The 25,808-nt window shown below is 35.1% G+C and overlaps 1 protein-coding gene across 1 annotated transcript in view; it reads left to right on the forward strand.

Moving 5' to 3' along the window:
* MNAT1 (MNAT1 component of CDK activating kinase) overlaps window positions 1–25,808 on the forward strand; it is a 232,228-nt gene that overhangs the window by 82,493 nt on the left and 123,927 nt on the right. Inside the window, exons 5-6 of the mRNA XM_063090923.1 lie at window positions 5,706–5,846; window positions 12,031–12,156. Coding sequence (XP_062946993.1) covers window positions 5,706–5,846; window positions 12,031–12,156 — 267 coding nt within the window. The remainder of the gene's footprint in view (window positions 1–5,705; window positions 5,847–12,030; window positions 12,157–25,808) is intronic.

A 25,808-nucleotide genomic window follows, 5' to 3' on the forward strand; every position in this document is an offset into this window, starting at 1 on the left:
TGCCAGTAACATACTGTTTTGATACTGTAGCTTTGTAATATATTTTGAAATCAGGAAATATGTTGTTTCTAGCTTTGTTCTTCCTCAAGATTGCTTTGGCTATTCATGGTCTTTTGTGGTTCCAAATGAATTGCAGAATTGTTTTTTCTGTTTCCATAAAAAATATCATTGGAATTTTGATCGGGACTGCATTGAATCTGTGGATCACTTTGAGTAGTGTGGACATTTTAACAATATTGTCTTCCAATCTGTGAACATGGGATGTCTTTCCATTTGTTGTGTCTTTAATTTCCTTCATCAATGTTTTGTAGTTTTTGGTATATAAGTCTTCCACCTCTTTTGTTAAATTTATCCTTAAGTATTTTATTCTTTTTGCTACTATTATAAAGTGGGGGGACTGGCTGCTTAGCTCAGTTAGTTAGAGTGCCACCTTGTAATGCCAAGGTCAAGAGCTCAGATCCCTGCACTGGCCAGCCAAAATAAATAGATAGATAGATAGATAGATAGATAGATAGATAGATAGATAGATAGATCCCTGCACTGGCCAGCCAAAATAGATAGATAGATAGATAGATAGATAGATAGATAGATAGATAGATAGATAGATAGAGATAGATAAATAAATAAATATATATATGTGTGTGTGTGTGTGTGTGTGTGTGTGTGTATATATATTAGTAAAATGGGATTCTTTTCCTAATTTCCTTTTCAAGTAGTTTGTTACTAGTGTATAAAAACACAATTTATTTTTGTATAGAAACACAACTTATTTTTGTATGTTGATTTTGTATTCTGAAATTTTACTGAATTCATTTATTAGTTTGAAACAGTTTGTTTTATGGATTTTGTAGGGTTTTCTGTATCATGTTGTCTTTCAACAGGAACAGTTTTACTTTTTTTTTTTTCTTTTGATTTAGATGTCTTTTATTTCTTTTTCTTGTTTAATTGCTCTGGCTAGGACTTCCAGTACTATGTCGAATAGAAGTTGTGAGAGTTGGCATCCTTGTCTTGTTCCTGATTTTAGAATAAACTTCAGTCTTTCACCGTTGAGTGTATTAGTTGTGGGTTTTTGTATATGGCTTTTTTATGTTGAGGTACTTTCCTTGTATTCCTATTTTGTTGAGAGTTTTTATCATGAAAAGGTATTAAATTTTGTCAACTTTTTTCTGTATCTATTGATATAATTATGTGAGTCTCATTCTTCATTCTGTTAATGTAGTATATTACATCAATTGATTTTGCTTGTTGAACCATCCTTGCATGCCAAGGATTATTCTCACTTGGTCATAGTGTAAGATCCTTTTAATGTGCTATTGGATTTGGTTTTCTAGTATTTTGTTGAGAACTTTTGCACCTGTGTTCATCAAGAATATTTGTTTGTAGTTTTCTTGTAGTGTCTTTGTTTTTGGTGTCAGCGAAATGTGGGCCTCATAAAATGAGTTTGGAAGTGTCCTCTTCTTCAGTTTTTGGAAGACTTTGAGAAGGATTGGCATTAATTCTTCTTAAGTGTTTGGCAGAATTCACTAGTGAAGCCATCTGGTCTTTGGCTTTTCTTTGTTAGGAGGTATGATTATTGATTTAATATCTGTTTTAGTCCCAAGTCTTTTCAGATGTTCTATTTCTTCATGATTTTGTCTTAGTAGTTTGTATGTTTCTAGGAATTTATTTCTTTTAGGTTAACCAATTTGTTGTTGTAAAATTTTTCATAGTAGTCTCTTATGATCCTTTCTATTAGTGGCATCAGTTGTAATGTCATCTCTTTTTTTTTTTTGAGACTTTTTTCTCTTTTTCATAGTCTTGCTAAGAGTTTGTCAATTTTCTTTATCTTTTTGAAAAAAAACAACTGTTTTGTTTATTTTTTTCCTATTGTTTTTCTATGTTATTTATTTCTGCTCTAATGTTTATTATTTACTTTGTTTTGCTAGCTTTGGGCTTAGTTTGTTCTTTTTCTAGCTCCTTGAAATGTATAATTAGGTTGTTTATTTGAGCTCTTTCTTTTTTAATGTTGATGTTTTATCAAAATAAATTTCCCTTGTACTACTATGTTTGCTGCATCCCTTAAGTTTTGGTATGCTGGGTTTTCGTTTTTGTTTGTCTTGAGGTATTTTCTAACTTCCTTTTTTATTTTGCTTTGACTCAGTGGTTGTTCAAGAGTGTGTCATCTAATTTCCACATTAAAATTTGTGAATTTTCCAGTTTTCCTTCTGGTATTGATTCCTAGTTTTATTCCATTGTGATCAGGAAAGATACTTGGTATGATTTCAGTCTTCTTAAATTTGTTAAGACTTGTTTTGTGACCCAGCTTGTGATCTGTCCTGGAGAAAGTTCTGTATGCTTGAGAAGATTGTGTATTCTGCTCCTGTTGGGTGGAATGTTCTATATATGTCTGTTAGGTCCCTTTTGGTCTATAGTGTTGTTCAAGACCTCTGTTTTCTTATTGATCTGATCTTCTATCTGGATATTCCATCCATTATTGAAAGTGGACTGTTGAAGTCTTTTACTGTTTTTGTGTTGCTGCCTATTTCTCCTTTCAGTTGTCAATGTTTGCTTTATATATTTAGGTGCTCTAATGTTGGGTGCATATATGTTAATAATTGTTATATAACCTATTTATTATTATATAATGTCCTTCTTTGTCTCTTGTGACAGTTTTTTACTTAAAGTCTATTTTTTCTCTTACTATGTTCTTTATTTCAGTGAATGATTTCAGCATCCATCCAAGTGTTCAAGTCATATCTGGTTAGTTTTTATGTTCTGCCAGTGTTCATTTCTTATTATTTTTTAAACATGGTTCCTCCTCTAATGTTAATATTACCATTTTTAGAGCCCTTACCATTTCTTATCTGGGTTATTGGAATACTCTTAACTAGTCTTCCTGTTGTCATTCTCGAACCTGATTGATCTATACACCTTCTGCTTTCAGTCATCTTTCTAAATCCATCCCTCAAATTCCCTCACTATCTTCCCAGTTGCTTTAGGATGGCACAATCTCCATTAGTATGGTATAACAGACCCTCCATGATCTGCCCTCTGCATCTGTCCTATGAAGAGGACTTCAGCTTTATTTATAGCTTTCTCCCACCTCCATACTTCATGACTGGACCATACCAAGCATTCTAGCTTTTTTCATGTTTTTGCCCCCCCCCTTTTTTTGGTCTTTGCTTAAATGGCTATTCCACTATCAATGGAGGTAAGTACCTGCTGTTTGAAATCCTTAGCTCAACCTCCATATATTAGTTCCCTACGGCTGCTGTAGCAAATTACCACAAACTGCGTGGCTTATACAGGAATTTATTCTCTTATTGTGTGGAGGCTTGAAGTCTGAAACCAAGATGTAAGCAGGGTCATGCTCTTTTTGAAGGCTGCAGAGGAGGATTATTCCTTGCTGCTTCTAGCTTCTGGTGGTTGCCAGCAGTCTTTATTATTCTTTGTTATAGTTGCATCACTCTAATTCTGCCTCTGTCTTCACATGGTTTTCTCCCCTGTGTGTCTGTGTCCAAATTTCCAGTATGACATTGTCTTGACTTAATTACATCTGCAGAGACTCAAATAAGGTCATATTTACAGGAGAAAGGACTTCAACGTATCTTTTTTGGGGGACACAATTCAATCCACAGCACTACATGTGAAACCTTTTCTGATTCTACTTGTCCTCCCAAGTAGAATTTACCACCTTATCTATCAATGTGTCCTCACTATATTCCCTGTGTGTACCTTACTAACACTTGTCATACTTAATTGCATATATGAGCATGTATACATAAATATATGCATATGTCTGTGTGTATACATATATATGCATATGTCTGTGTTTACACACACACAGAGTCATGCACTGCATAACAGTGGTGTGGTCAATGTCGGACTGTATTATGACTGTGGTTAGAGCAAAGGCTGTACTATATAGCCTAGGTGTGTAGTAGGCTATACCATCTAGGTTTGTGTAAGTATACTATGATTTCGCACAAGGACAAAACCACTTAATGATTGATTTCTCAGAACATATCCCTGTCATTAGGTAATGCATGTCTGATGTCTGATAGATGAGTGTGTGTGTGTGTGTGTGTGTGTGTGTATGAATATACCCACACTTCTGTTTTATTATGGTGCTCATCCTTTTCTGCTTATGTGCCACCAAGTATGTGGTTCACTTTTCAGCCCTCATATCTCAGTCCTTAACTTATTACATTTATTCCTACTAATCTCTCTAGATCAAGTTTGAATTCCTTTTCCACTGGAAGCCATGAGCTAGAGTAGTGATCTTGTTAACATAGGTGGAGAGGTTTGTAAAATGATTGGGAAAGATGCCAATAGGATGTAGCAACTAATTAATTTAAAGGGAATGGGGAGAGAAGGAGTAAACAAAGATGACTCTGAGGTTGAGTTGACTTGAGATGTTGGAGTGCACCTAGCAGAAATAAGGAATATAGGAGGAGGATTAGCTTTGGGAGACCATGTGCTTAACTTAATTTCAGACATACTGACTTTGAAGTATATAAATGAAACATTTTTTCTGCATGACAACTTTGTTTTTGGGGGGGGAATTTACCTAGTGAGTGAATTACCAACAGAGGATTTAAATATTACTTTACATCAAAAAATATACTTTTCTCTGAGATCTCTGTTAATTTATATATTATGTTAGTGATCTCCAGACCTATTGTATTCTCTGCTTCCATTCTATATTTGCCTCATGGTGCCATAAGTTCTCAATGATCTGTTGAATTAAAAAGAAAAATGTACTACAATATTTTCAAGAAGAAGAATCAAGGTTTTAAAATGAAACCATTCAGATTTTCCAGTATTTCTCATTCATAAGAGTTAAGGCGCAAAGAATAGGTATAATATTACTTTTATGTATGAGTTGGGATTATGTTTCAGAGCCTGGAAGTATTTAATATTTCTGGGGAACTTCTTAAAAGAGAATGAGTAGACTGATATTTCATCTGGCTACATATTGGCTTTGAGTTAATCTTTCAGTCCACAAAGGGGACTTTTGAAATGTATATGTTCATGTTAGAAAATAACTTCAGTTTTTCAAAACTTACCTTAAATGTGTACTATTTGGAACTTTAGCATAACAAGGACTTATTGTAGATTGGAAAAAAGAAGCTAAGTACTATGCTAACTTTTCATTATCTTAAATGTTCTAGGAATTGTTCCTATTAAAACCAATCTTTTAGGGCTGGCCAGTTATTCAGTTGGTTAGAGCGCAGACTTATAACACCATGGTCACAGGTTTAGACCCCTGCACTGGCTAGTTGCCAAAAAATCACAAAAACCAAAAAACAAACCAATCTTTTAAATGGAGTGTTTCAGTCAGTAGTTTTGTATGGAGATTTTCTGTTTGTTGTTGTTGTTATGGTTTTTTTTGTCTTGTTAAATGCCCTAAAATGAATGACTTAAAATTGTCTACAATGATTACATACATATAAAACCCATTATTAAGTACAGTTCTTACAGTTCTTCAGCTGTGCTTAGTGTACTTTGTTTAAGAATTTGTTTAGTGCTAGATGTTCTCTTTAATAGTAACATGTCTGTGTGAAATAAAATGAATTCTACTTCCTTCAAAGTAGAGTTGCTGCATTAGTAAACATTGACTACTGTGTTTTATGCTTCCAGTGAAGAAAGTATGAGCGAGTGTGGTATAAGATTGCTCTTGGCTACAAAATTTATTCCATTCTATATATAAATTTCTGTTTTAGACTCGTGAACAGGAAGAATTGGAAGAAGCTTTAGAGGTAGAACGACAGGAAAATGAACAAAGAAGGCTATTTATACAAAAAGAAGAACAACTGCAGCAGATTTTAAAAAGGAAGAATAAGCAGGCCTTTCTAGATGAACTGGTATGTATAAATGCTAATTGTGACTTTAAAAATTTAAACTTTTTAAAAGTCTTTTTTTGTAATACTTTAAAAAAATTTTTTTAAAATTTGTTTGGCAGGTGGCCCGTATGGAGATCTGAACTCTTGACCTTAGGGTTATAACACTGTGCTCCAACCAACTGAGCTAACTGACTTGTCCCTAAAGTCTTTTTAAAGTGTACACCTTTCTTTCTTTATTATTCATTATGCTGGAAAATGGCATTTAAATGGTATTCCACAATGTTTGTGCTGTGGTTCACCTTTAATTTTGGTAGTTACTTATTGATATCAGTGTATTTATTGCAGAATAGGAAGTGAGCCCCCAAGAACATTTTTTTTATGCTCAAAATTCTGTGGGTTAGGAATTCAAGTGGGTGTTCTGGGCTGCTTTAATTCTTCAACATATTTGCAGGGCACCTCTTCATGTGGTTTTTGTACCAGTATATTTGGACTTCTCACATGGTGGCTCAGGGCTATAAGAGAATATTCCAAGCTAATGAAGTAGCTGTTAATGTTTTAAGACTTGGGCTTGGAAACTGGCACAGCATCAATTCCACCATATTTATTAGTAAAACAGCCCACTCAGTTTCAAGGTGAAGGGATATAGATCCTACCTCTTGAGATGAGGATTGTGGCCATTTTTAATCTACATAGTATTTGCTTGGGAAAAAATTATGTTTTTTCCAGAATTTAGCATAATATAAATTTATTTTATACTCAGTCTCTACCCAAAAATGAGTTTAGTGATAGGAATTGTGAAAATGACTTTTAACTATAATTTTGTATTACCCATATGCCTATTTATATTCTACCAGCTGCTATGAAGGATTTGAAGTGATTTCTCTTAAGATAGAGTGTCATTTGTGGACATGGCACTATTTTTGGACCTCAGAGAATGATGTTAAAATGAAGTTCTGGTGTGTGTTACTTTTATTCCTTTATTTTACTTTTCACTGTGTCAATATCCATTTTATTTTCAGATGAGGAAGAACAACATTAAAACTGACATAAACCAGTATATTTTTAATAGATTGTTTATGTTTCTAAGCTAAAACACATTGTTTTTGGAGCATTTTCCTCCTGATTAGTACTGGTTTTCTAACAACTAGCTCATTTTCAAGTGTTTTGGCTTCATACTGAAGTTTATAGTGACTCTGATTACTCTGTGTCAAAAATATGTATGTATGTATTTTTGCAGGAAAAAAATAATATATTTGAAAGAGATGGCAGTGTTTTTGCAAATTATTGGTTGTTTTCCAGCAATTACCTCCTTAAGTAGCCAACATTGTTAGATAATAGCAGTAATAATAACTAAGGTTTATAAGTGTTTCTCGAAATTCATACTGTATTGTTTGATGCTTATAACCCTGATATTGATGACACTGGAAAGTAGAAAATCTTCCTCTTCAGATAAATCTTTTTACATTCTTCCCCTTCTCTTTCTGTCCACATAATTCATTTCCATGAGGTATTTCTTTGCTGTTAACATACCTAGCTCTCCTGCCTAGTTGATATGCTCTTATTCTGCGGTAAGGTAAATATATATGTGTGTATTTTTCTACTGTGCTTTTTGTTCAAAGAGCATTTAAGCCAGTTAACCAGGAATAAAAAGAGAAAGCAAGATTACTTAAATTAGAAGTAGGTGAGAAAATAAAGGAAAATTAAGGGAAAGTGTTGCTTTGTGTTGCTTTGCCCCCCATGGATTTGTCAGCCCACTTCCCTTGGGTGACAGAAACACAAAGGATTACTCAAAGCCCATCTCTTCTGAGCAGTGAGAGACCCCAAAGTGGTTAATCTCCCATTGGAACCCTCAAGTGAGAGGCAACCCTTCCTCGGGAAATTAACCTTGAATTGGGGTTCTCTTCCTGCATTTATTTTTCAGACCAGGAAGTTACAGGAAGAGAACATAGGTGGGGTTATAGTTTAACAATATAGGCTGGTAACTTTCAGTGAAACAAGTCAGATGACATTCCCTTAGACAGTTAAGTGATCTTACAGCAATTTTTCAGTAGCTTTACATAACAATTGGTAACTAGTCTGTCCTTGAGCCAGCAACCTTGCTGGTCCACAAATCTTTAGCTTACACCAGAGACTTATAGCCTGGGGAAAATTTCCAGTCCTCCACAAGGTCAGTATTTGAAACTGCAAGGCTTTGGAAACACAGGCCCTGTGAAGTACATATGCTTTATAGTATATTCCACAGGAAAGAAAATGTTTATCATAAAGCCCTATCTTCTGTCTATGAATCGAATGTGTATTTTGTTTGAAAAATGAGAAAAGCAGCATGTAAAATAAAATTATAATGTTTTCCCTAGAAATTTTTATTATTTCTTTCTTGAAACTATTTAGTGACAGGTATGGCTTTAGCAGTTGAAATGATGTGTACCATATTTTATATTTTTATAAACATGTTTAGCAAGAAACTAAAAACTTTAAAGAATGAATTTGTAAATACTGATGTTATAATTGTTTTATTGAAAGGTTCTTCCTCTCATCATTTTATACAAAGAGGAACACACTTTTTTGGGTAATGCTTCTCCTCTGTACAATTAATTGAATTAATCCTAAATAGAGAATTTTGATATAATATGAAAATACACTTTTAACATTTAATGTTCCATCTAATATAAAAGATTTTTAGATTTTATTCTGAGTTTAGCTAGCTTTGCATAGCGCTTATTCTTGCATGTCCTTTTAGTCCTCAGAAGTGCTAAGTTTTGCTGCCTCACTGAGCTGTTGTTGGCATGAAGCTCCCCTTTAATTCAGTGAGGCATGAAGCAAGATGTGAAACTGCCATTGTTGTGCATTGTGTATAATCTGGAGTTAATATTGGATTTTGTGATTTTCCCCCACTTCCTGTTTTCTTCACCTGCAAGTCATTACTGCAGGTACTTGCCTTACTGTTTAGATCATGTAACATAGTGGTTAAATACTTCTTAGAAATTTATTGTATTCATTAGTACAATTAATTACAACAGATTGGTTTAGAATGCCACGGCAGTTTGAATTTGAGCTTTCCATTTTAAAATTTATTTAAAAAACATTCTTAGTTATATTAATTTTTTAATCAATTTAAATTTTTTGCTTTAAATGTTAACATACTTTTTACTCCTTCTTGAATAAATGAATTCATTAAATTTCTTTTTATCTTTTTGAACCTTATTAACTAAGTGAAAAAATACATTATATTTTTTTCTGTATGCTCATGTGTTAGATTTTTATTTAAGAAAGAAAGATAGCATTGGCATTTGTAAATAAGTCTAGAAACTTAAATCTTAGAATTATTCTCTGGTCCTAATTTATGTAACAAGTACTACTTATTAGAATTTTTTCCTCCTGTTTTTGGGTTTGGTCCTTGGACCAAAAGTCACATTTTAACCTTTTAAAAAGCATTGGCATTACATTATATGGTTTGTGACAGGATTTTAATGTTATGGTCTTAATGTTTATGGCTTACCATTTGCCATAATGTTGGCTAAAAAGCCCATTTATTTAATCCTAACTGTAAATCCAATTTTTTTAACAGTTTGGAAAAGGATTTTTAAATAGGCCCTGACTTATTAAATCTTTTTATATTCCTGTTTGAAAATTCTCTTTAGTTTATATCTTAAATTTTGTATGGGCTGATACTGTTGTCAAACGCAGTAGCTGATTTTTATTAGAAATATTTTTTGCCAGATGGCTTGCTTAAAGTCAGTTAAAATAATCTTTAAAAATGGTCATTATAAAGCTTTTAATGAGTATAACAGTCAGTCTTATTAAAATTTCTTTAAATATTAAACAGTGTGCCTTCAGGCAGTTAATACAGGTTAAGAAATCTTTCAAGGTAAAATGTGATGCTGAGAAGAATGAAATAACTTGAAAGGCTGAATCTGCATGTTAGGTATTCCCAAGAGGATATATGTTTCACATAGTTTATTTTACTCCACGCATATTTTTTGTTGTTAGAGCTTCTGCTTAATTCTAGTTTAACACTTACAAAGGTTTTCAAGCTCCAAAATTTTGAGTTCTAAAGTAGTGTTAAGTAGGTTTGAAGTAAATTCTGTGCCTTAGTATTAAAATTAGTTTTAGATTTCTGGACTGTTTATTTTTATTAAATTTTAGTTTTTTACAGACATTTAAAAAATAAGTTTCTTTTATGTGCATTTGAAACCAAGATTAACACAATCCAACGTCTTGACTAGCAACTTTTTGGAAATGAGCACATTGTCTTGCTTTATATAAGACCTTTTGCTTTTTATTTTATTTTTATTTTTATTTTTTTGGTGGCTGACCAATACAGGGATCTGAACCCTTGACCTTGTTATAACACTGTGCTCTAACTAACTGAGCTAACTGGCCAGTCTAAACTTTTGCTTTTTAGAATAATTACCAGTTTGGGGGCTGGCCAGTAGCTTACTTGGGTGAGCATGGTGCTGGTAATGCCAGAATCATGGGTTTGGATCCCAGTACCAGCCAGCTGCCAAAAAAAAAAAAGAGTAAATACCACTTATGGAACAGCATTTGACTTTGTTTAGAGTATAAATCGGGAAGCAATGCTTTAACTTTTTAGCCAGGGACATTTATTTTTCTTCCATTTTTCTCTACTTATGAAAAGATAGAATAGCTTTTAAAAGATGTTTTTGGCCACAGCCCATTTAAAATGTTCTTTAATTTTTCATTTTTTTATAATATCTTAATGGAAATCCAAAATTAGAATAGCTGTAGGGATTCACAGAAATATTGTTACTAATGCAGTACTAAAGCTTTGTTGTAGAATGAAACGTATTCAAGTATATTCTAATACTATACTTCATTAATTCTTCATTATTGCTAAAGCCATATCTCAATGATTTGCTTCTTAATATTCTATCTTCTAAATAAAATTTGTGCTCTTCCATTTACTTTTAAAAGTTTTAATCTCTATAACATTGCTCTTGCAAAGGACTTCTATTTCACAATCTTGATATGGAACTTTATTCTAGGAAAATTCTGTGGAATGAAATTACTTGTTATTTGAATTACTTTTACACTATTACTGTAAAACAATTTCTTTAAGTATATTAATCAGCCACATTTGTGTCTTAAAAAATTATTAAGTGGTAGATTTGGAAAGAAAATTAGATTCCGCTGTATGTTTGCTTTTCATTCTGTGAAATGTTAAAAATAGAGTATCTTCAGGATTAAATTCTGGGTAGTCACTGTTTAAAGATCTATAGCCCATTTGAACAGTATGTTTGTCTTCACAGATAACCTTGGTATAGGAGACAGAAATGTGTTTGTAACTTCATCTTTGTATACAGATACAGAAAGTACTGTGTGTGTATGCGAGAGAGAGAGTGTGGGATTATATGAGATATTTCCTTCTGACCTCCCTCTGCAGACGTTTCTGGGTTCTTATTTAACTGACGACTCAGAAAGGAAAATGTCTGGTTATCATTTACTTTAGACCTTAGCTCCATAGCACTGTAAACATGTAAGAGGACTTCATGTTAAACAGGGTAAGTAATAGTCTACATGTAAGAATTGGTCAGTAATTTGCTTGTGTTATTAAAATGTGTCTGCCTGCAGATTTGTTTAAATAGTGGCCCTGATTTAGTATCAGCGTAAGATATTAAAAATATTTATCATTTTGTTACTAAATTAAAAAAATTTAGACTTAATTTTTAAAAGTAAGTCAGTATAGGAGAAAAATATACTTTTGGTTGTGCTTACAATAGTTCCATTGTGCAAAACAGAACAAGGATTATTTCCAAACAGCCTCAGGTGAAATATAATGGGGAACAATTTCAAACTGGTCGGAATTCACTATTAAAAAGAATGTGTCTTAGATAAACATCTGATCTAAGTTATAGTACTTTGTATTACTCTTTTTGTGATTTGCTTCCATTTTTTTTGTTTTAATAAATATGGTTGGTTTGCTAGATGAAATAGGGCCCTATTATATTGTCTTTAAAGTGGATTTTATAAAAATACTTGTTTGCAGGTTATTGTGATTTATGAGTCTACAACAGCCTTTTCTTATTAAAGAATGTTAATATTTTTTGTAAAATGTTCTCCATAAAGTGAATATTTAGTTTGACATCAAATGCTAATGGAAAAGGCATAATTTAAAATATAAGTCTTGTTGCTTTTTATTTTTTTTCTTTAGTTCAAGTTTCATATTGAACTTGAACTTTTCTTACAGGAGAGTTCCGATCTCCCTGTTGCTCTGCTTTTGGCTCAGCATAAAGATAGATCTACCCAACTGGAAATGCAGCTTGAGAAACCCAAACCTATCAAACCAGTGACGTTTTCCACAGGCATCAAAATGGTAAGCCTTATTTTAATTGCTTGTTTGAAAGATATTTTTCAAGGATTACACTTCATAATTTTATATTGCTTTCTGTAGTAAACTAAAAGGTTCAGATGTTTAAGAACAGTGTCTGATCTAAGCTAGATGTCTGGAAAATATGGATATGCATTAGTATATTAGGAAAGTGAAAAGCAATAAATAATTTTCAGAGTACACAACACAGTTTTATTGTGTGTGATATTGGGTTTGTATGTTTTTCTTATTCTACATGAATTTCTAAGTTTGTGGCATAGGGAAAAAGTTTTTAAAAGAAAATGCAAAAGTATTGTTAGGGAAATAGTATCTACATATCATCTACAGATATAAATGAGAAAGCATATATATAAAGTTTGTGGAAAAATAGAATTAAAAGATATTACACATGTTTTCATGAACTTTTTGAAGTACCTTTGTACATATATTTTTAAAATATTTAAAAGCCATTTTTAGCTTCTAGACTGTTTTAAGGATAGACTTATTTGGGTTTAAAAACAATTGTTTATTTTAGCCATTCATTCAAAGGAAAGATTTTATAAGCTAATGATATGTTTGGATACTTTTGTAAAGTTGCGTCTTTTGTTTAGGAAATATATACTTTAACATATTAATATCTGTTTAAAATCCAGATTTTTGAGAGATAGTTACTCTAAATTAACTTTCAAATTAGTAAATATATTTTAAAATAGTCTCATTACAGTAGTTTAAAAAGTGTGGCAGCATTATAAAGCTGTGGTTAAGGATTTGGACTTTGGATCCAAACAGACCCACGTTCAACTCTCAACTACCTCATTTGGCCAGCTGCTTGACATGAGCATATTACTTAGCCTCTCTAATAAGCCTTTTTTCTTCATCTGTAAAAAGGTGATGATAGGCTGGCCGATTAGCTCAGTTGGTTAGCTCAGAAGCCTTTTAACAGTAAAGTCATGGGTTCAGATACTCATACCGGCCAGCTCCCCGCCCCCACCCCGCAAGGCAATAGTAATACCTGTTTCATAAGCTTGCTGAGGACATTAAGTGAAATAATGTGAACAAAGTACCCAGCACAGTGACTGACATATAGTAAGCTCTCAATAAATGAGGTTAGTTATTAATAATAGCATGAATTGATAACACTAATGGCTATACTAATTTATTCCACAAATCTTTATATTCTGTAACTACGTATAATGAAAACAGCACTGGAATTGGAGTCAGAAACCCTCTTTCAAATTTGCCCCTAACTTAACTGATTGTGTGACCTTGAACAAGTTGCCTATTTTTACTGTTTTCATTTATAAAATAGGATTATTTCTCACCTCATAGCATTGCTCTGAGGATTAAGTAATGTATGCCTTGGATGTTGCCTGGCACTTATACAATGTTCAATGCACATGAAATAAAAATTCATCAGCATTCTGCATATGCTGCTAATTCCCAAGGGAAGGAAGCAGTCTGTAATATTTTGTTCTCGTAATGCAGTACTTTGATATATATCTAGTGTGTCTGTACATACAAATGCTGTCCAAAATTTTTAGATTATATGTTTTTTATTTAGATTTTTTCCTTCTAAAATATAAGACTAAACAAACGAAAACTTTCAAGTTCATAGTTTATTGTGAAATGATTGTAGTGTCTAATTTAATATTATGTTGTGTCAAATTCAGAGAACATTTCTTGTTTAATCATGTTATGCTTTGTTCTCTATGTCTTTCTTTCCTGTTCTACCATTGTCCTGCTATTATTAACTCTTGAGCACTTCTTTACACGAAGGCTACAGTCGTTGTATAGTAATTAATTAGTTTACCTTTCTGCCTCTCTTTAGCAATTTATAAGCTCCTAGAGTTGACACCTAACAGGCTTTCCACAAATCCTGACTTGAAGCTAGGTAGTTGAATGGGTGGATGGATGAACAAATGAATAGATAGTTGATCAGAATTGTATCAGATGGGGGCAGGCCAGATAGTTCACTTGGGAGAGCATGGTGCTAATAACACCAAGGTAAGGATTCAGCTCCCTGTACTGGCTAGCCACTAAAGGAAAAAAAAAAAACTATCAGAGTTTATCTACTTTAAAGTAATCACTAAATGAGTCCCTCAGTGAATTATAATGCAGATATCTGCCACTCACTGACATTGTGGTGAATGCCTTCCTTTTTTTATTTCTTAAGTTGGTGCATATTGCTCTTTGAAAACAACTAATGTAATGTCAGGAAGCCATGAAAATAGCAATAATAGAAAGTGTGGAATACTTTGCCAGAGTTGGTGCTCTGAATTTTATTGAAATGAGTAGAAAAGTGTTTGTTAGATTACTAACTGTTGAATACTTCTTTGAGGTGAATTCTAGAGACAGAAGGCAGTCACTTATGACCAAGCTATACTTTGCTTACATCGTTTTTGGTCAGATTCAATAATAAACTATGTAAGAACTTGTAGAATTAATAATTGAATTTTCCTTTATTTTCCCCTGACATTTTTAAACTCAATAGAGTTTGTAGAATTTTTGGTTGAATTGTATCATTATATGCCTTTGAGTATTTCAAAGCTAGTGTTAGCGACGTGCAGTATTGTAGTGGGAAAAGACCAGTCAAGTCAGTAAGTGATATGGATTGAATTGTGTCCCTCAAGTTTTACATATTAGTTTGATCCCCACTGTGATTGTTAAGAGGATGGGAAATCCTATTATGGTAATTGAAAGGTGGGGCCTTGGAGAGGTGATTAGATTCTCAGTACCATGCCCTAATGAATGGATTAATAATGGTGGTCATGGGTGTGGTTTTCAGGGCTTTAAAAGGAGAACATGTGAGAGTCTCTTTCTACTCTACCATTCTGCTATGTGGGACCCCTGTGTTACTGTCACCACCAAAGCCTTCACCAGATGTGTTCCCTGGACTTTGAACTTCCCAGTCTCTGAAACTGTAAACAATAAATTTTGTTTTCTTATAAATTATCCCATTCCAAGTATTTTATGCAACAGAAATGGACTAATACAGTAAGTTTCAGGGATAAAGTCTAATGCTCAGATACTCACCTCAGGAATGTATCCCCTGCTGTAAATGAGCATGATGAGTATGCAAGAATGAATGTCTGAAAACATTGTCAAAGTATATTTTAATTAGAGATAATACTCTAATTTTAAAAGGGAAAGGACTGCTTCCTCTGACATCATTGGATAAGGTCATATTTATTATGTTTTTATGGTTGCCTGTGATATAATACTGTTTCCATTTTAGCAAATGTTTAGCAGCTACTCCTATTTTCCAGTTCTCTCAGTTCTCTTTCTTTTTTAGCATATATAATACTGAAATAAGATCTGGCTTACAGTCTAAGAAGAAGATACAGTAGCTTGTCTCGTGTCTTGCTCCCCGCCTCCCAGTTGCTGACCATAGCAATTTGAAAATCTAGATGATTTGGTATTAAGTTTATCTTGAATTCACCCACGTCTCTCCGTCTCTGTCATCCTAGGCTAGTTGCCATCATTTCTCTCCTAGACTACTGTAGTAACTTTCCATCTGGCCTCTCTGTTCTTCTGTGTACCCTATAATTTATTCAGTAAGCTTTTTGGGTAGTTCCCAAAGTGAATGGATGATGGTAAATAAACAACACTGAAAAAAATCAGATCATCACTTCTTCACTTAATATCTTCCATTGTCTTTCTAATACTCTTAGAATAAAATTCAGAATACTAACCATCCACTTTCTCGTCTCTGAGAAAGTGACATTTATACTAAGAAGTAAGTGGTGAAAAGGATTTAGCCATGCAGAAATCTAAGCAGAGAAAAGAGCAATAACAAAAGGCCTAAGGGAAGAAAACAATGTGTTCTAGAAACAAACAAGACCTGTTAATGCTTATTATATTCAATTCACGTAGGACTTTTGACCATCCTGTGTAAAGTATCTTTTTCCCATCTCCCAACCCCCATTATTTTATGCCTTTTAACCCTTCAAAATATATATCGCTATCAGAAAATGTTTTATGAGTGCATTGTTTAATATTTATCTCTACTACTAGACTATAAATCTGTGAAACTAGAGTGATGTTTGTCTCTAGCACCTAGAATAGTGCCAGGTACATGGTCGACTGTCATTAAATATTTTTGGTTGAGTGAATGAGTCTTACATATTAGGCTTACACTGAATAGTTTGATGATCCTGCAATACTTACAGCCTTCTGTGCATTTATTTACGGCATTTACTCTGCTTGGGATATACTTAACTGCTTATGAAAACAATTATAATTAGTGGCATTGATCAGATGTGATTTTCATGAAGGCTTTTGAGTGGAATTTAATTACATATTCTGGTGCCCTCCCCAATATTTTGTGTATACTTTTGTTATGTATTGTACCTCCTGCTTTGTTTTGCAGTTGGTTATTTTCCATGGCTGGCTCATTTTAGATGAGCTTCCTTGAAGACAGATTGTGTTCTGTGACAGAATTTTGAATGTCCTAATGGGGACTGTATCAGTCCATTTCTGTTGCTTATAACAAAGTACTTGAAATGAGTGATTTATAAGAAAACAAAATTTATTACTTACAGTTTTGGAGGCTTGGGATGTCCATAGTGCAGGGAACACATTTGCTGAAGGACTTGGTGGTGGCACCTGTGACCCAGGGGTCTCATATGGCAGAAAATGTTGGAGCAATGAGAGATTAACCTCTCATGTGCTGTTCTTTTAAATCCATCAGAACGACACCCCTGACCACCATTGTTAATCCATTAACTACAGCATGGTCCTAGAATCTAATCACCTCTTCAAGGCCTCACCTTTCATTTATCATAATAGGATTTCCCACCCTCAATAGTTACAGTGGGGATTAAGCTTCAGTGATGTTGGGGGGCCATCCAATCTATACCATTCTGCCCCTGACCCCTCATACTCATGTCCTTTTCACACACAAATACATTCATTTCATCCCCAGTCTTAACTTGTTTCAACTCAAAAGTTCAAAATTCAAAGTCCCATCGGTGAAATCAAAAACAAATTACTTCCAAGATACAATGGTGAGACAAACATAGACTACATATTACCATCCAAAAAGGGAGAAATGGGCTGAAAGAAAGGGGTAACAGGTCCCAAACAAGTCCAAAACCCAGCAGAGCAGGCGTCAAATCTTACAGCTGGTGAATCATGTACTTTGACTCCATGTTTGATGTCCTCTCCACGCTGGTGTGGGGGTTGGGTCTCTAAGTTCTTGGGCAGTTCCACTTCTATGGTTTTCCTGGTCTGAGGCCATGCTTCAGCTCTCAAAGGCTGGCATTGCACACTGGTAGGTCCACAATTCTGAGGTCTCCATGGCGGTCCCATTCTCACAGCTTTACTAGGCGTCATGCTGATGGGGTTTCTCTGCTGCAAATCCAACCCCACATTTCCGCTTGGCATTGCTCTAGAAAAGGCTCTATGTGGTGACACTGCCTCTGCAACAGATCTCTTCCTTGGCCCCCAGGCTTTCCATACATCTACTGAAATTGGGGCAGAGCCTCCCAAGCCTTCAGAGCTCTGGCGTTCTGCAAGCCTGCCTACTTAACACCATGTGGGTGTCTCCAAGGATTCCAGCTTGTATTTTACAAAGTTGTGGGTTCAGCCACACTTGGGGCCAATTTAGCTATGGCTGGAGCAGCTGAATCAGCTGGAGTGCTGGTGCTGGGAAGCAGCTTTTTGAGCTGGCTCTAGGCAGCAAGCCTGTGGAGGATGCCTCAGGCTTGTTCCCCAAGACCACTCTGTCTCCATAGGCATCTGTGCCTGTAATGGAAGGGATGGTCCCAGAGGCTTCTGCAATGCCTTCAGGTCCTTTCCCCGCTTCTTTTGATAATCCCTTTATTTTGTACCAATCTCTTTAGCAAATGGTCTCTGGGCTATGCCATTGAATTGTTCTCCTGAAATTGCTCTCTGCTTCTCTACCACATGGCCAGGCTGCAAATTTTCCAAATCCTTTTGCTCTACTTTCCTTTTGAATTATGGCTTTATGACATACCTTTGCCACCATAACTCAGCGAGCTGTTACAAGTAGCCATGCAGCTTCCTGAATGTTTTGCTGCTTAGAAATTTCTTCCACCAAATTCTTTGTTTCACAACTCTAAAGTTCCAACTTCCACAAAGACCTAGGGCATGGACACAGTGCAGCAAGTTCCTTGCCAGTTCATAGCAAGGGTGATCTTTGACCCAGTTTCCAATAAGGGGCCTAACTACCATGTTGTGTAATTAGTGGGCATGCAGTAAAGTTTTGAATAAATTAGTTTTTTCCTTATTTTTCTTAACTTCAGGGCATTCTCCTTTGCCCTTGAGAGACTCCCATTTTGGTCAAGAATGATTTGATACAATGTACAACCAAAATTTTTTTAAAAAGGAAGTTGTTTTTATAGATAAAATTTCCATCACCTTTTCACATCCATTGCCAATAAGAATTACAGTTCATGTTATTCCTCCTTTTCTGTGTTCTTATCACTTCATTCTTACCTCTGGTAAGTTGAAATTCAACTTTCTGGGTAGACATCTTAGGCAGTCCAGTGCTTTTCTTTTGGGCTAAATAGAGGCAGCATCAGACCTACATCCTTCTTTCAATGTGACAAAGTAGTTGTTCGTCTTTCTGTGTTTCAGAATGTTCTGTTCATTTAAAGATAGAATTATTTGGAAAGGCCAGTTTTAAAATATTTTGATGAACAATCATTGATTGACAAATTTACCAATATGAGCATGGCATGAGCAAAATACTCTGCCTTTGCAAATTTATTTCTCTTAGATTAAGAAATACATCCAGTGTGGTGAAGTTGCTTCAGCAGCATGCCTTTTCATGATAAAAGAGGTTCCAATCTCAGCTCTTCTTGGACCAAATTAAATAAACTTCCCTCTACTCTGCCTTTTAAAGGATGACTTCAGCGAACAGATGGGTCTTGCACCTTGGCTTTAAGGTCATCAATCTTGAAGACTGACGAAGGAATGAGAACTGAGAGCTGACTTCTGAGAGCAATGTGCTTTTAGCTGTCCCTGAATTCCCATGAGAGCTTGTTAGAAGGAGTGATAACTTTTTGTGTGCTTACTTTTGGCTGGGGGTTGGGGAGTGGAATGTGCTGTACAGATTTCCTTTTGCCTGAAGATGTGTACTGAGGTTTTTTAAAAATTAAAACTCCCCTTTATTTATTTGATATAAACATGCTGATATATTTTTTTTCCCTTTTCTTTTTCTTTCTTTCTCTCTCTTTTTTTTGGGCAGCAGGCTGGTATGGGGATCCAAACCCATGACCTTGGTGTTATAACACAATGCTCAAACCAACTGAGAAACTAGCCAATCCTCCTCAGTCTTGTCTTTTCTATGCAACTATACTTTAAAAAATATATATATATATTTTTCATTGTACATGTTTATGGGGTACAATTTTTTGTTTTAATAGCTGCATATATAATGATCCAATCAGAACAGTTAGCTTATCTACCAACTTAACATATTATTTCTTCAATAAGTTTTATAGTTTTATAGCTTTGGTTCTTGTATTTACATCTTTAATCTATTTTGAGTTGATTTTGTTATAGGATGAGAGATGAGGTCTAGTTTCAGTCTTCTGCATATGGATCTCCAATTATCCCAGCACCATTTATTGAAGAGATTGTCCTCTCCCCAGTGTATGTTCTTGGCTCCTTTGCCAAAAATTAGTTGGCTGTAGGTACATGGATTTATTTCTGAACTCTCTATTCTGCTCCATTAGTCTGTGTGTGTTTTTGCCAGTACCATGCTGTTTCAATTACTATATCTTTGTAGTATATTTTGAAGTAAGGGAGTATGATATCCCCTGCTTTGTTCTTTTTGCTCAGGATTGCTTTGGCTACTTGAGGTCTCTTGTTATTCCATATTTTTTCATATTGTTTTTTGAATTGTTTTTTCTATTTTCTATGATATGAAGTATGTCATTGGTAGTTTGTGGATTGCATTGAATCTGTAGATCACTTTGGGTAGTATGGTCATTTTGATGATATTGATTCTTCTGATCCATAAGTATGGATGTCTTTCCATTTTTTTGTGTCTTCTTTAATATCTTTAATCAGTGCTTTATAGTTTTCATTGTGAGATCTTTCACCTCCTTGGTTAAATTTATTCCTAGGTATTTTTTGTTGTTGTCATTCCTTTTTTAAATGGGATAGCTTTCTTGATTTCATTTTCTGCAAGTTTGTTGTTACTATATAGAAATGCTACTGATTTTTTGTGTTGATTTTGTATCCTGTAATATTACTGAATTTGTTTATCAGGTCTAGGAGATTTTTGGTAGAGTCTTTAGATTTCTCTCTATAAAATAGTGTCATTGGCAAACATGGGAAATCTTGGTTTCCTCCTTTACAGTTGGGAAACCCTTTATTTCTTTCTCTTGCCTAATTGCTCTGACTAGGACTTCCACTACTATGTTGACAGAAGTGGTAAGAGTAGTCCTCTTCTTCCATTTCTTAGGGGTAAATCAGAAAACATCATAACAGTATGATGTTAGCCATGGGTTTGTCATATACAGCCTTTATTATATTAATGTACTTTCTTTCTATACCTAATTTGTTGAGAGTGTTGATGATTAAGGAATATTGAATTTTATCATATGCTTTCTCTGTGTCTTGAGATGATAGTATGAGTTTTTTTCTTTCATTGTATTGATTTTACATGTCATGTTTATTGATTTGTATTCGTTGAACTATCCTTGCATTCCTGGAATAAATCTTACTTTATGGTGTAAAATGATTAATTTTGATATTCTGTTGGATTCGGTTTGCTAGTATTTTTTGAGGATTTTTGCATCCATTCATTAAGGATATTGTCCTGTAGTTTTCTTTTGTGTGTGTGTGTGTCCTTGCCTACTTGATCTTCTCAGATGTATTTTTTATTTCATTCAATGAATTTTTCAATTCCAACATTTTTGTTTGATTTTTAAAAAATATCTACCTCTTTGTTGAATTTCTCATTGAGATTGTGAATTTTTTTTCTTGATTTTGTTGAATTGTTTGTCTGTATTCTCTTAGATCTTAGTAAGTTTCCTTAAGATAATTAATTTGAATTCATTTTCTGGCAAGTCAGCATTTTCCAATTCTTTGGGATCAGTTACTGGACTGGAGCATTATTTGTTTTTCTTTGTGGTGTCATATTACCGTGTTTTTTTCTTGTTTCTTGTTTTCCTATGTTGATATCTGTGCAACTTGTGAAACAGTCACCTTTTTGAGGATGTTTTTATTTTTGGGGGGATACGAACCCTTGACCTTGGCAATTGTCAGCACCACCCTCTAACCAAATGAGCTAACCAGCCAGCCCTCCTCTTTGAGTTTCATTCTTTTTTTTTTTTTTTTTCTTTTTAGTGAAGTCTTACCATTTAATCATTGAATAGGATTGTATGTGAATAACTTAAGTTGTGTATATTATGGAAGTAATCTTTCCGGTTTGGAGCACTTTTTCAGGTTCAGTTTATCTTCATGCATTCTTTAGACATTTTTATCTGTCTAAAAGACTAAATTATTATTCAGTGTAGTAATCTAATTAATAATTTAGCAAATGCTATTTAAGGAATGTATCTATCATTCCAAGAATTTAAAAATGTTTAGAGTTCCAGAGTACACAGGGACTTTATGAAGACCATATACTTAAAACCATGCTTTTACATTATGAAAATAATTCTCTTCAGAGCTTGAGTGTTATAGATATTTTTTATTTGGTTAGGCTTTTGAGAAGTTTAGATTTAATTTTAGGGCATGGGATTTTAATTGAGAGATAAACATAGATGCCACCTTTAGAAAATGTGGAGTGTTGACACATTTTGTGTGCTTGAAGAAGTACATTAAAAATTTCATGTGACAAAAAATTTAATTTTTCTGTCTTTTATTTCTATCCATTATTATTTTGTTGGATAGGTTTTCAATGCCTTTTCCTTTCTCCTCCCCTTCTGGAAAACTCATGATTCGAATATTTGTGCACTGAAGGTTGTCTGCCAGATCTCTTATATTTTCTTCATTTTTTAAAATTATTTTTTCCTTTTTTTTGTCCACCTGGGTTATTTCGAAAAGACTGTCTTCAAGATCAGAAATTCTTTCTTCTGCTTGTTCTAGCCTGCTGCTTAAACTATTGGTTGTGTTTTTTATTTCGTTGAGTGAATGTTTCAGTTCTGTGAGTTCTGCTACATTCTTTTTTAAGGTATTAATCTCTTTGTAAATTTCCTCTTTCATATCCTGGATTTTTTTTTCTTGTTTCAGTATGTTGACTTACTGAATCTTCTTGTAGTTCAGTGGGTTTCCTTGAGATTGTTGCTCAAAATTCCTCGTCAGTCATTTCAAGATTTTCCTGCTGTATAGGGTCTGGTATTTGAGAATTACTGTATTCTTTTGGTGGTGTCATTTTCTTGGATTTTCTTATTTCTAGTATCTCTCCATTGATGTCTGGTCATCTGGTAGAGCAGTTCTTCTAGTACTCTGGATTGGGCTTTGAGGAGAGAGACATCCTCTTCTTTTTCTGGTCTCTGCTAGTGTCTCCCTTTGTGTCAGTGCAGTTGAATGTCTGGTGGGACACCTGCTCTGTGCCTGTGGATACTGATGTGGTGTCAGTCTGCTTTTATGGTGGCCATGCTATGATGATGGCTGTGGCTGTGGTGGGCCACCTTTGCAGAAGTAGTGTTTTTGGTGTGCTTCTTGCCTGCTTCTGGGTGTAGGGGGCAGCTGCCCTCAGCTTCTGCCTAGAACCCTGGGCATGCTCTGTTTCTTGCTTGCTTCTAGGCAGAGTGGGCAGCTGCCCTCTGATCTTACTCTTTGAGTTTTGTAGAGTGGCTTGCATGGGGAAAGCCACTGCAAATGCATCCTAGGGTGTCGGTTGGGTAGAGTTCAATGGCTTTGTTCAGGATGGATGCAGTAGTGTAGTCTCTGTAGTTTCTTCAGCTGTAATCTACTTTTGCTATGTCTGTGACTCAGTGACCTATGTTTGGGACGTTTGTGGTGGTGGTATCATAGCTTTCGTGGGAGAGGGAGTGCTGGGTTAGTTCAAGGGCCAGAGGTGTGCTCATTCACACTAGGTCAGTTATCTTGGGAGCTGGCTTACTGAGGATGTGGTTGCTGAATTGATTCTCAGGCTGAGGGTGTGGGTGTATGGCATGTTAAGATGTCCAGGACTGGTTTGCCAGTGGTAGGGTCACTGTGCTGCTTCTCTCATCAGGGGTGGGCTCACTAGGGGCATGCCAGCCAAGCTATTTCTCACTTGTATGTGTGTGCATGCACTGGCTCAAAGACTCAGGAGCAGATCTTCCAGGGGTGACAGCTGAGCTGTTTCTCGGAGGCAAGGGCATGAGTGCACTTTGGCACGGCTAGCAGAGTGCATGTCTGCTGGTGACCCTTCCACTGTGCGCTTCTTGGGGCCAGATATAAGGTTGTGCTTCCTTGGTTGGTTCAGGAGCTGGTGTGCCTAGGGCAAAACTACTGAGCCACTTCTCAAGAAGTTGACGAGGCTACTAGGTGGGGTGGTAGTGAGCAGGCCATGCAGCTAGTTTTGGGATGGGGCTGCTAGGCAGGCCTGAAGTGAAGGGGACTGTTGACAAGGCCACTAGGTGGGAATATTCAGGATGGAACCACCTGACAGCCATCTTAGGCTGCCATGTTAATATGCCCTTGTGGGCCCATAATGGCGCCGCTTGTAATGTCACTTAAGGTGGCGTTAGTTTTTAAGGCCTGACACCCCAGGATAGGGGCTCTGGGAAATCTCTGATTTCAGGATGGCACTGTCCTGTAGTCATGGGGATTGTGAGTGCACAGGCTATGCTCTGTACTAGAACAATACAGTGCATGGATTGTAGGCAGCTCCCCACACCTGGCTTTGGGCTTGTCCTGTGAAAGGATCTGCAGCCTGTATGGTGAGGATAGGGGGTTGATGTGGATCCTGTGTCTATCTTTTTGCCACAAGGGAAAATTTTTCATGTGCTGATCCTGGTGTCAGAGATTTGGCGGCTGAGGCTGTGTGCCTCTCTCTCCTCTCTTTGCTGCCGTCCTGGGCTTTCATGCTCCACAGGGATCTCATCAGTCTCCTCTTGCATTCCTATGCTCTCCCATAGATGCTCTTGTTGATATTTAGCTGTCTGTTAGTTGTTCAGGCCCTTTTATGTAGGAGGAGCAGGCCCTGGGTACCTCTAGTCTGCCATCTTGCCCTGCCTCCTGTGCCTATTTGTTTTTGAGAATGTTTAACATTTTGCAGCAAGGCAGATAGGTTTGGAGAGAAAAAAATTATTTCTATCTTCATATTACTTTTATATTCTTCTGAATTTCTTTCTCTGAATGACATTTAAGACTTTGGTTACTTACCTTTAATTTTCTGTCTTTCTTGCATATTACTTTTTGTAACTTAGAAGTCACTGTCATTATGAGATTATGAGGAAAACGGCCCTTAAAATATGAAAATGTCAAGCTTTGATCTGTAAATATATGTGTATATATTTTTCTTCATGTTTCTCCTCATTTCTCTCCCCAACTGCCCATCCAGCCTACCTTATGTGTCATATGTGTGCTAGCTGTTAGATCATAAACATCTTGAGGGCAGAGGCTACATATTTTAATTAGTTTTATGATCATGGGTATGTTGATAACTAAATAATAAGAAATATTCATGGTCAGTTTCAAACTTAGAAATGTAGGTGATAATTAAATAATAAGAAATATTCATGGTCAGTTTCAAACTTAGAAATGTAGGAAGTCTTAACATATCCTCAAATAATGTAAAGAAAAACAATACTAATTAAGGAATTACTGAAGATTTTGAATTAAGAGGAAGTAAAGTATAGAGGAAAGAAGATGGGCATGGAAAGACTCAGACACAATGGGATTAAACCCCAGCTTCACCCTTATTAGATGTGTATTCATGGGTAAGATGTTACTTTACTCCTCTGAATTTTTCTGATTTGTACAGTTGAGAAATTTTTACATCATATTATTGTTCAGAGGATTCAAATGTATATAAAAAATGCTAAACAGGGTGTCCAAATGTATGCTAGCCATGTGGTAAATAATAATTAGCAACTGTAATGTTACCCGTAATGATTATTAGTTTTTCTGTTTGTTTTGTTTTTGCTGTTGTTCTATATAGAGATCAGACCCTGTACCTTTGTGTTATCAGCACCAAGCTCTAACCTATTGTGGTAACTGGGAATCCCAACTTTTTGTAATTTTTATAGTTAATTATCTAAGTGAGTTATTTTATAATTTCTTTACATCATGTAATTAGGTAATGTATATTTTTAGGATTCTTAAATTTGAGGGTATTTTATGATAAATTTGGTATTTAGGTATTGCAAAAATCTTTGCTTAAAGTTAAAAACTTTTTTTTGTTAATTCACAGATAGTAAACGTCATTCTTTGTGGTGTTCAGGGTTTCAACAAATGCATAGAGTTATATGTCTATTCTGACAAAAATAACATGAAGTACTTCAAAAAGTTCATAGAAAGAAACGTATTATGTTTCAATTCTGTTTCTCCATGAACTTTTTGAAGTAACTTCGTATAGTGCAGTTCTATCACTCCTCAAAATTCTCTTGTGGTGACCTGTTTGTAGTCAACCCTGTACCTCCAACCATTGGCAAGTAGTGATCTGTTCTCTATCTCTGTCATTTTGGCTTTTCCAGAATGTCATATAAATGCAGTTATACATTGTGTAGCCTTTTAGGTCTAGC

This window comes from Cynocephalus volans, chromosome 3 (genome assembly GCF_027409185.1).
Source record: "Cynocephalus volans isolate mCynVol1 chromosome 3, mCynVol1.pri, whole genome shotgun sequence".
Lineage (NCBI taxonomy): Eukaryota > Metazoa > Chordata > Mammalia > Dermoptera > Cynocephalidae > Cynocephalus > Cynocephalus volans.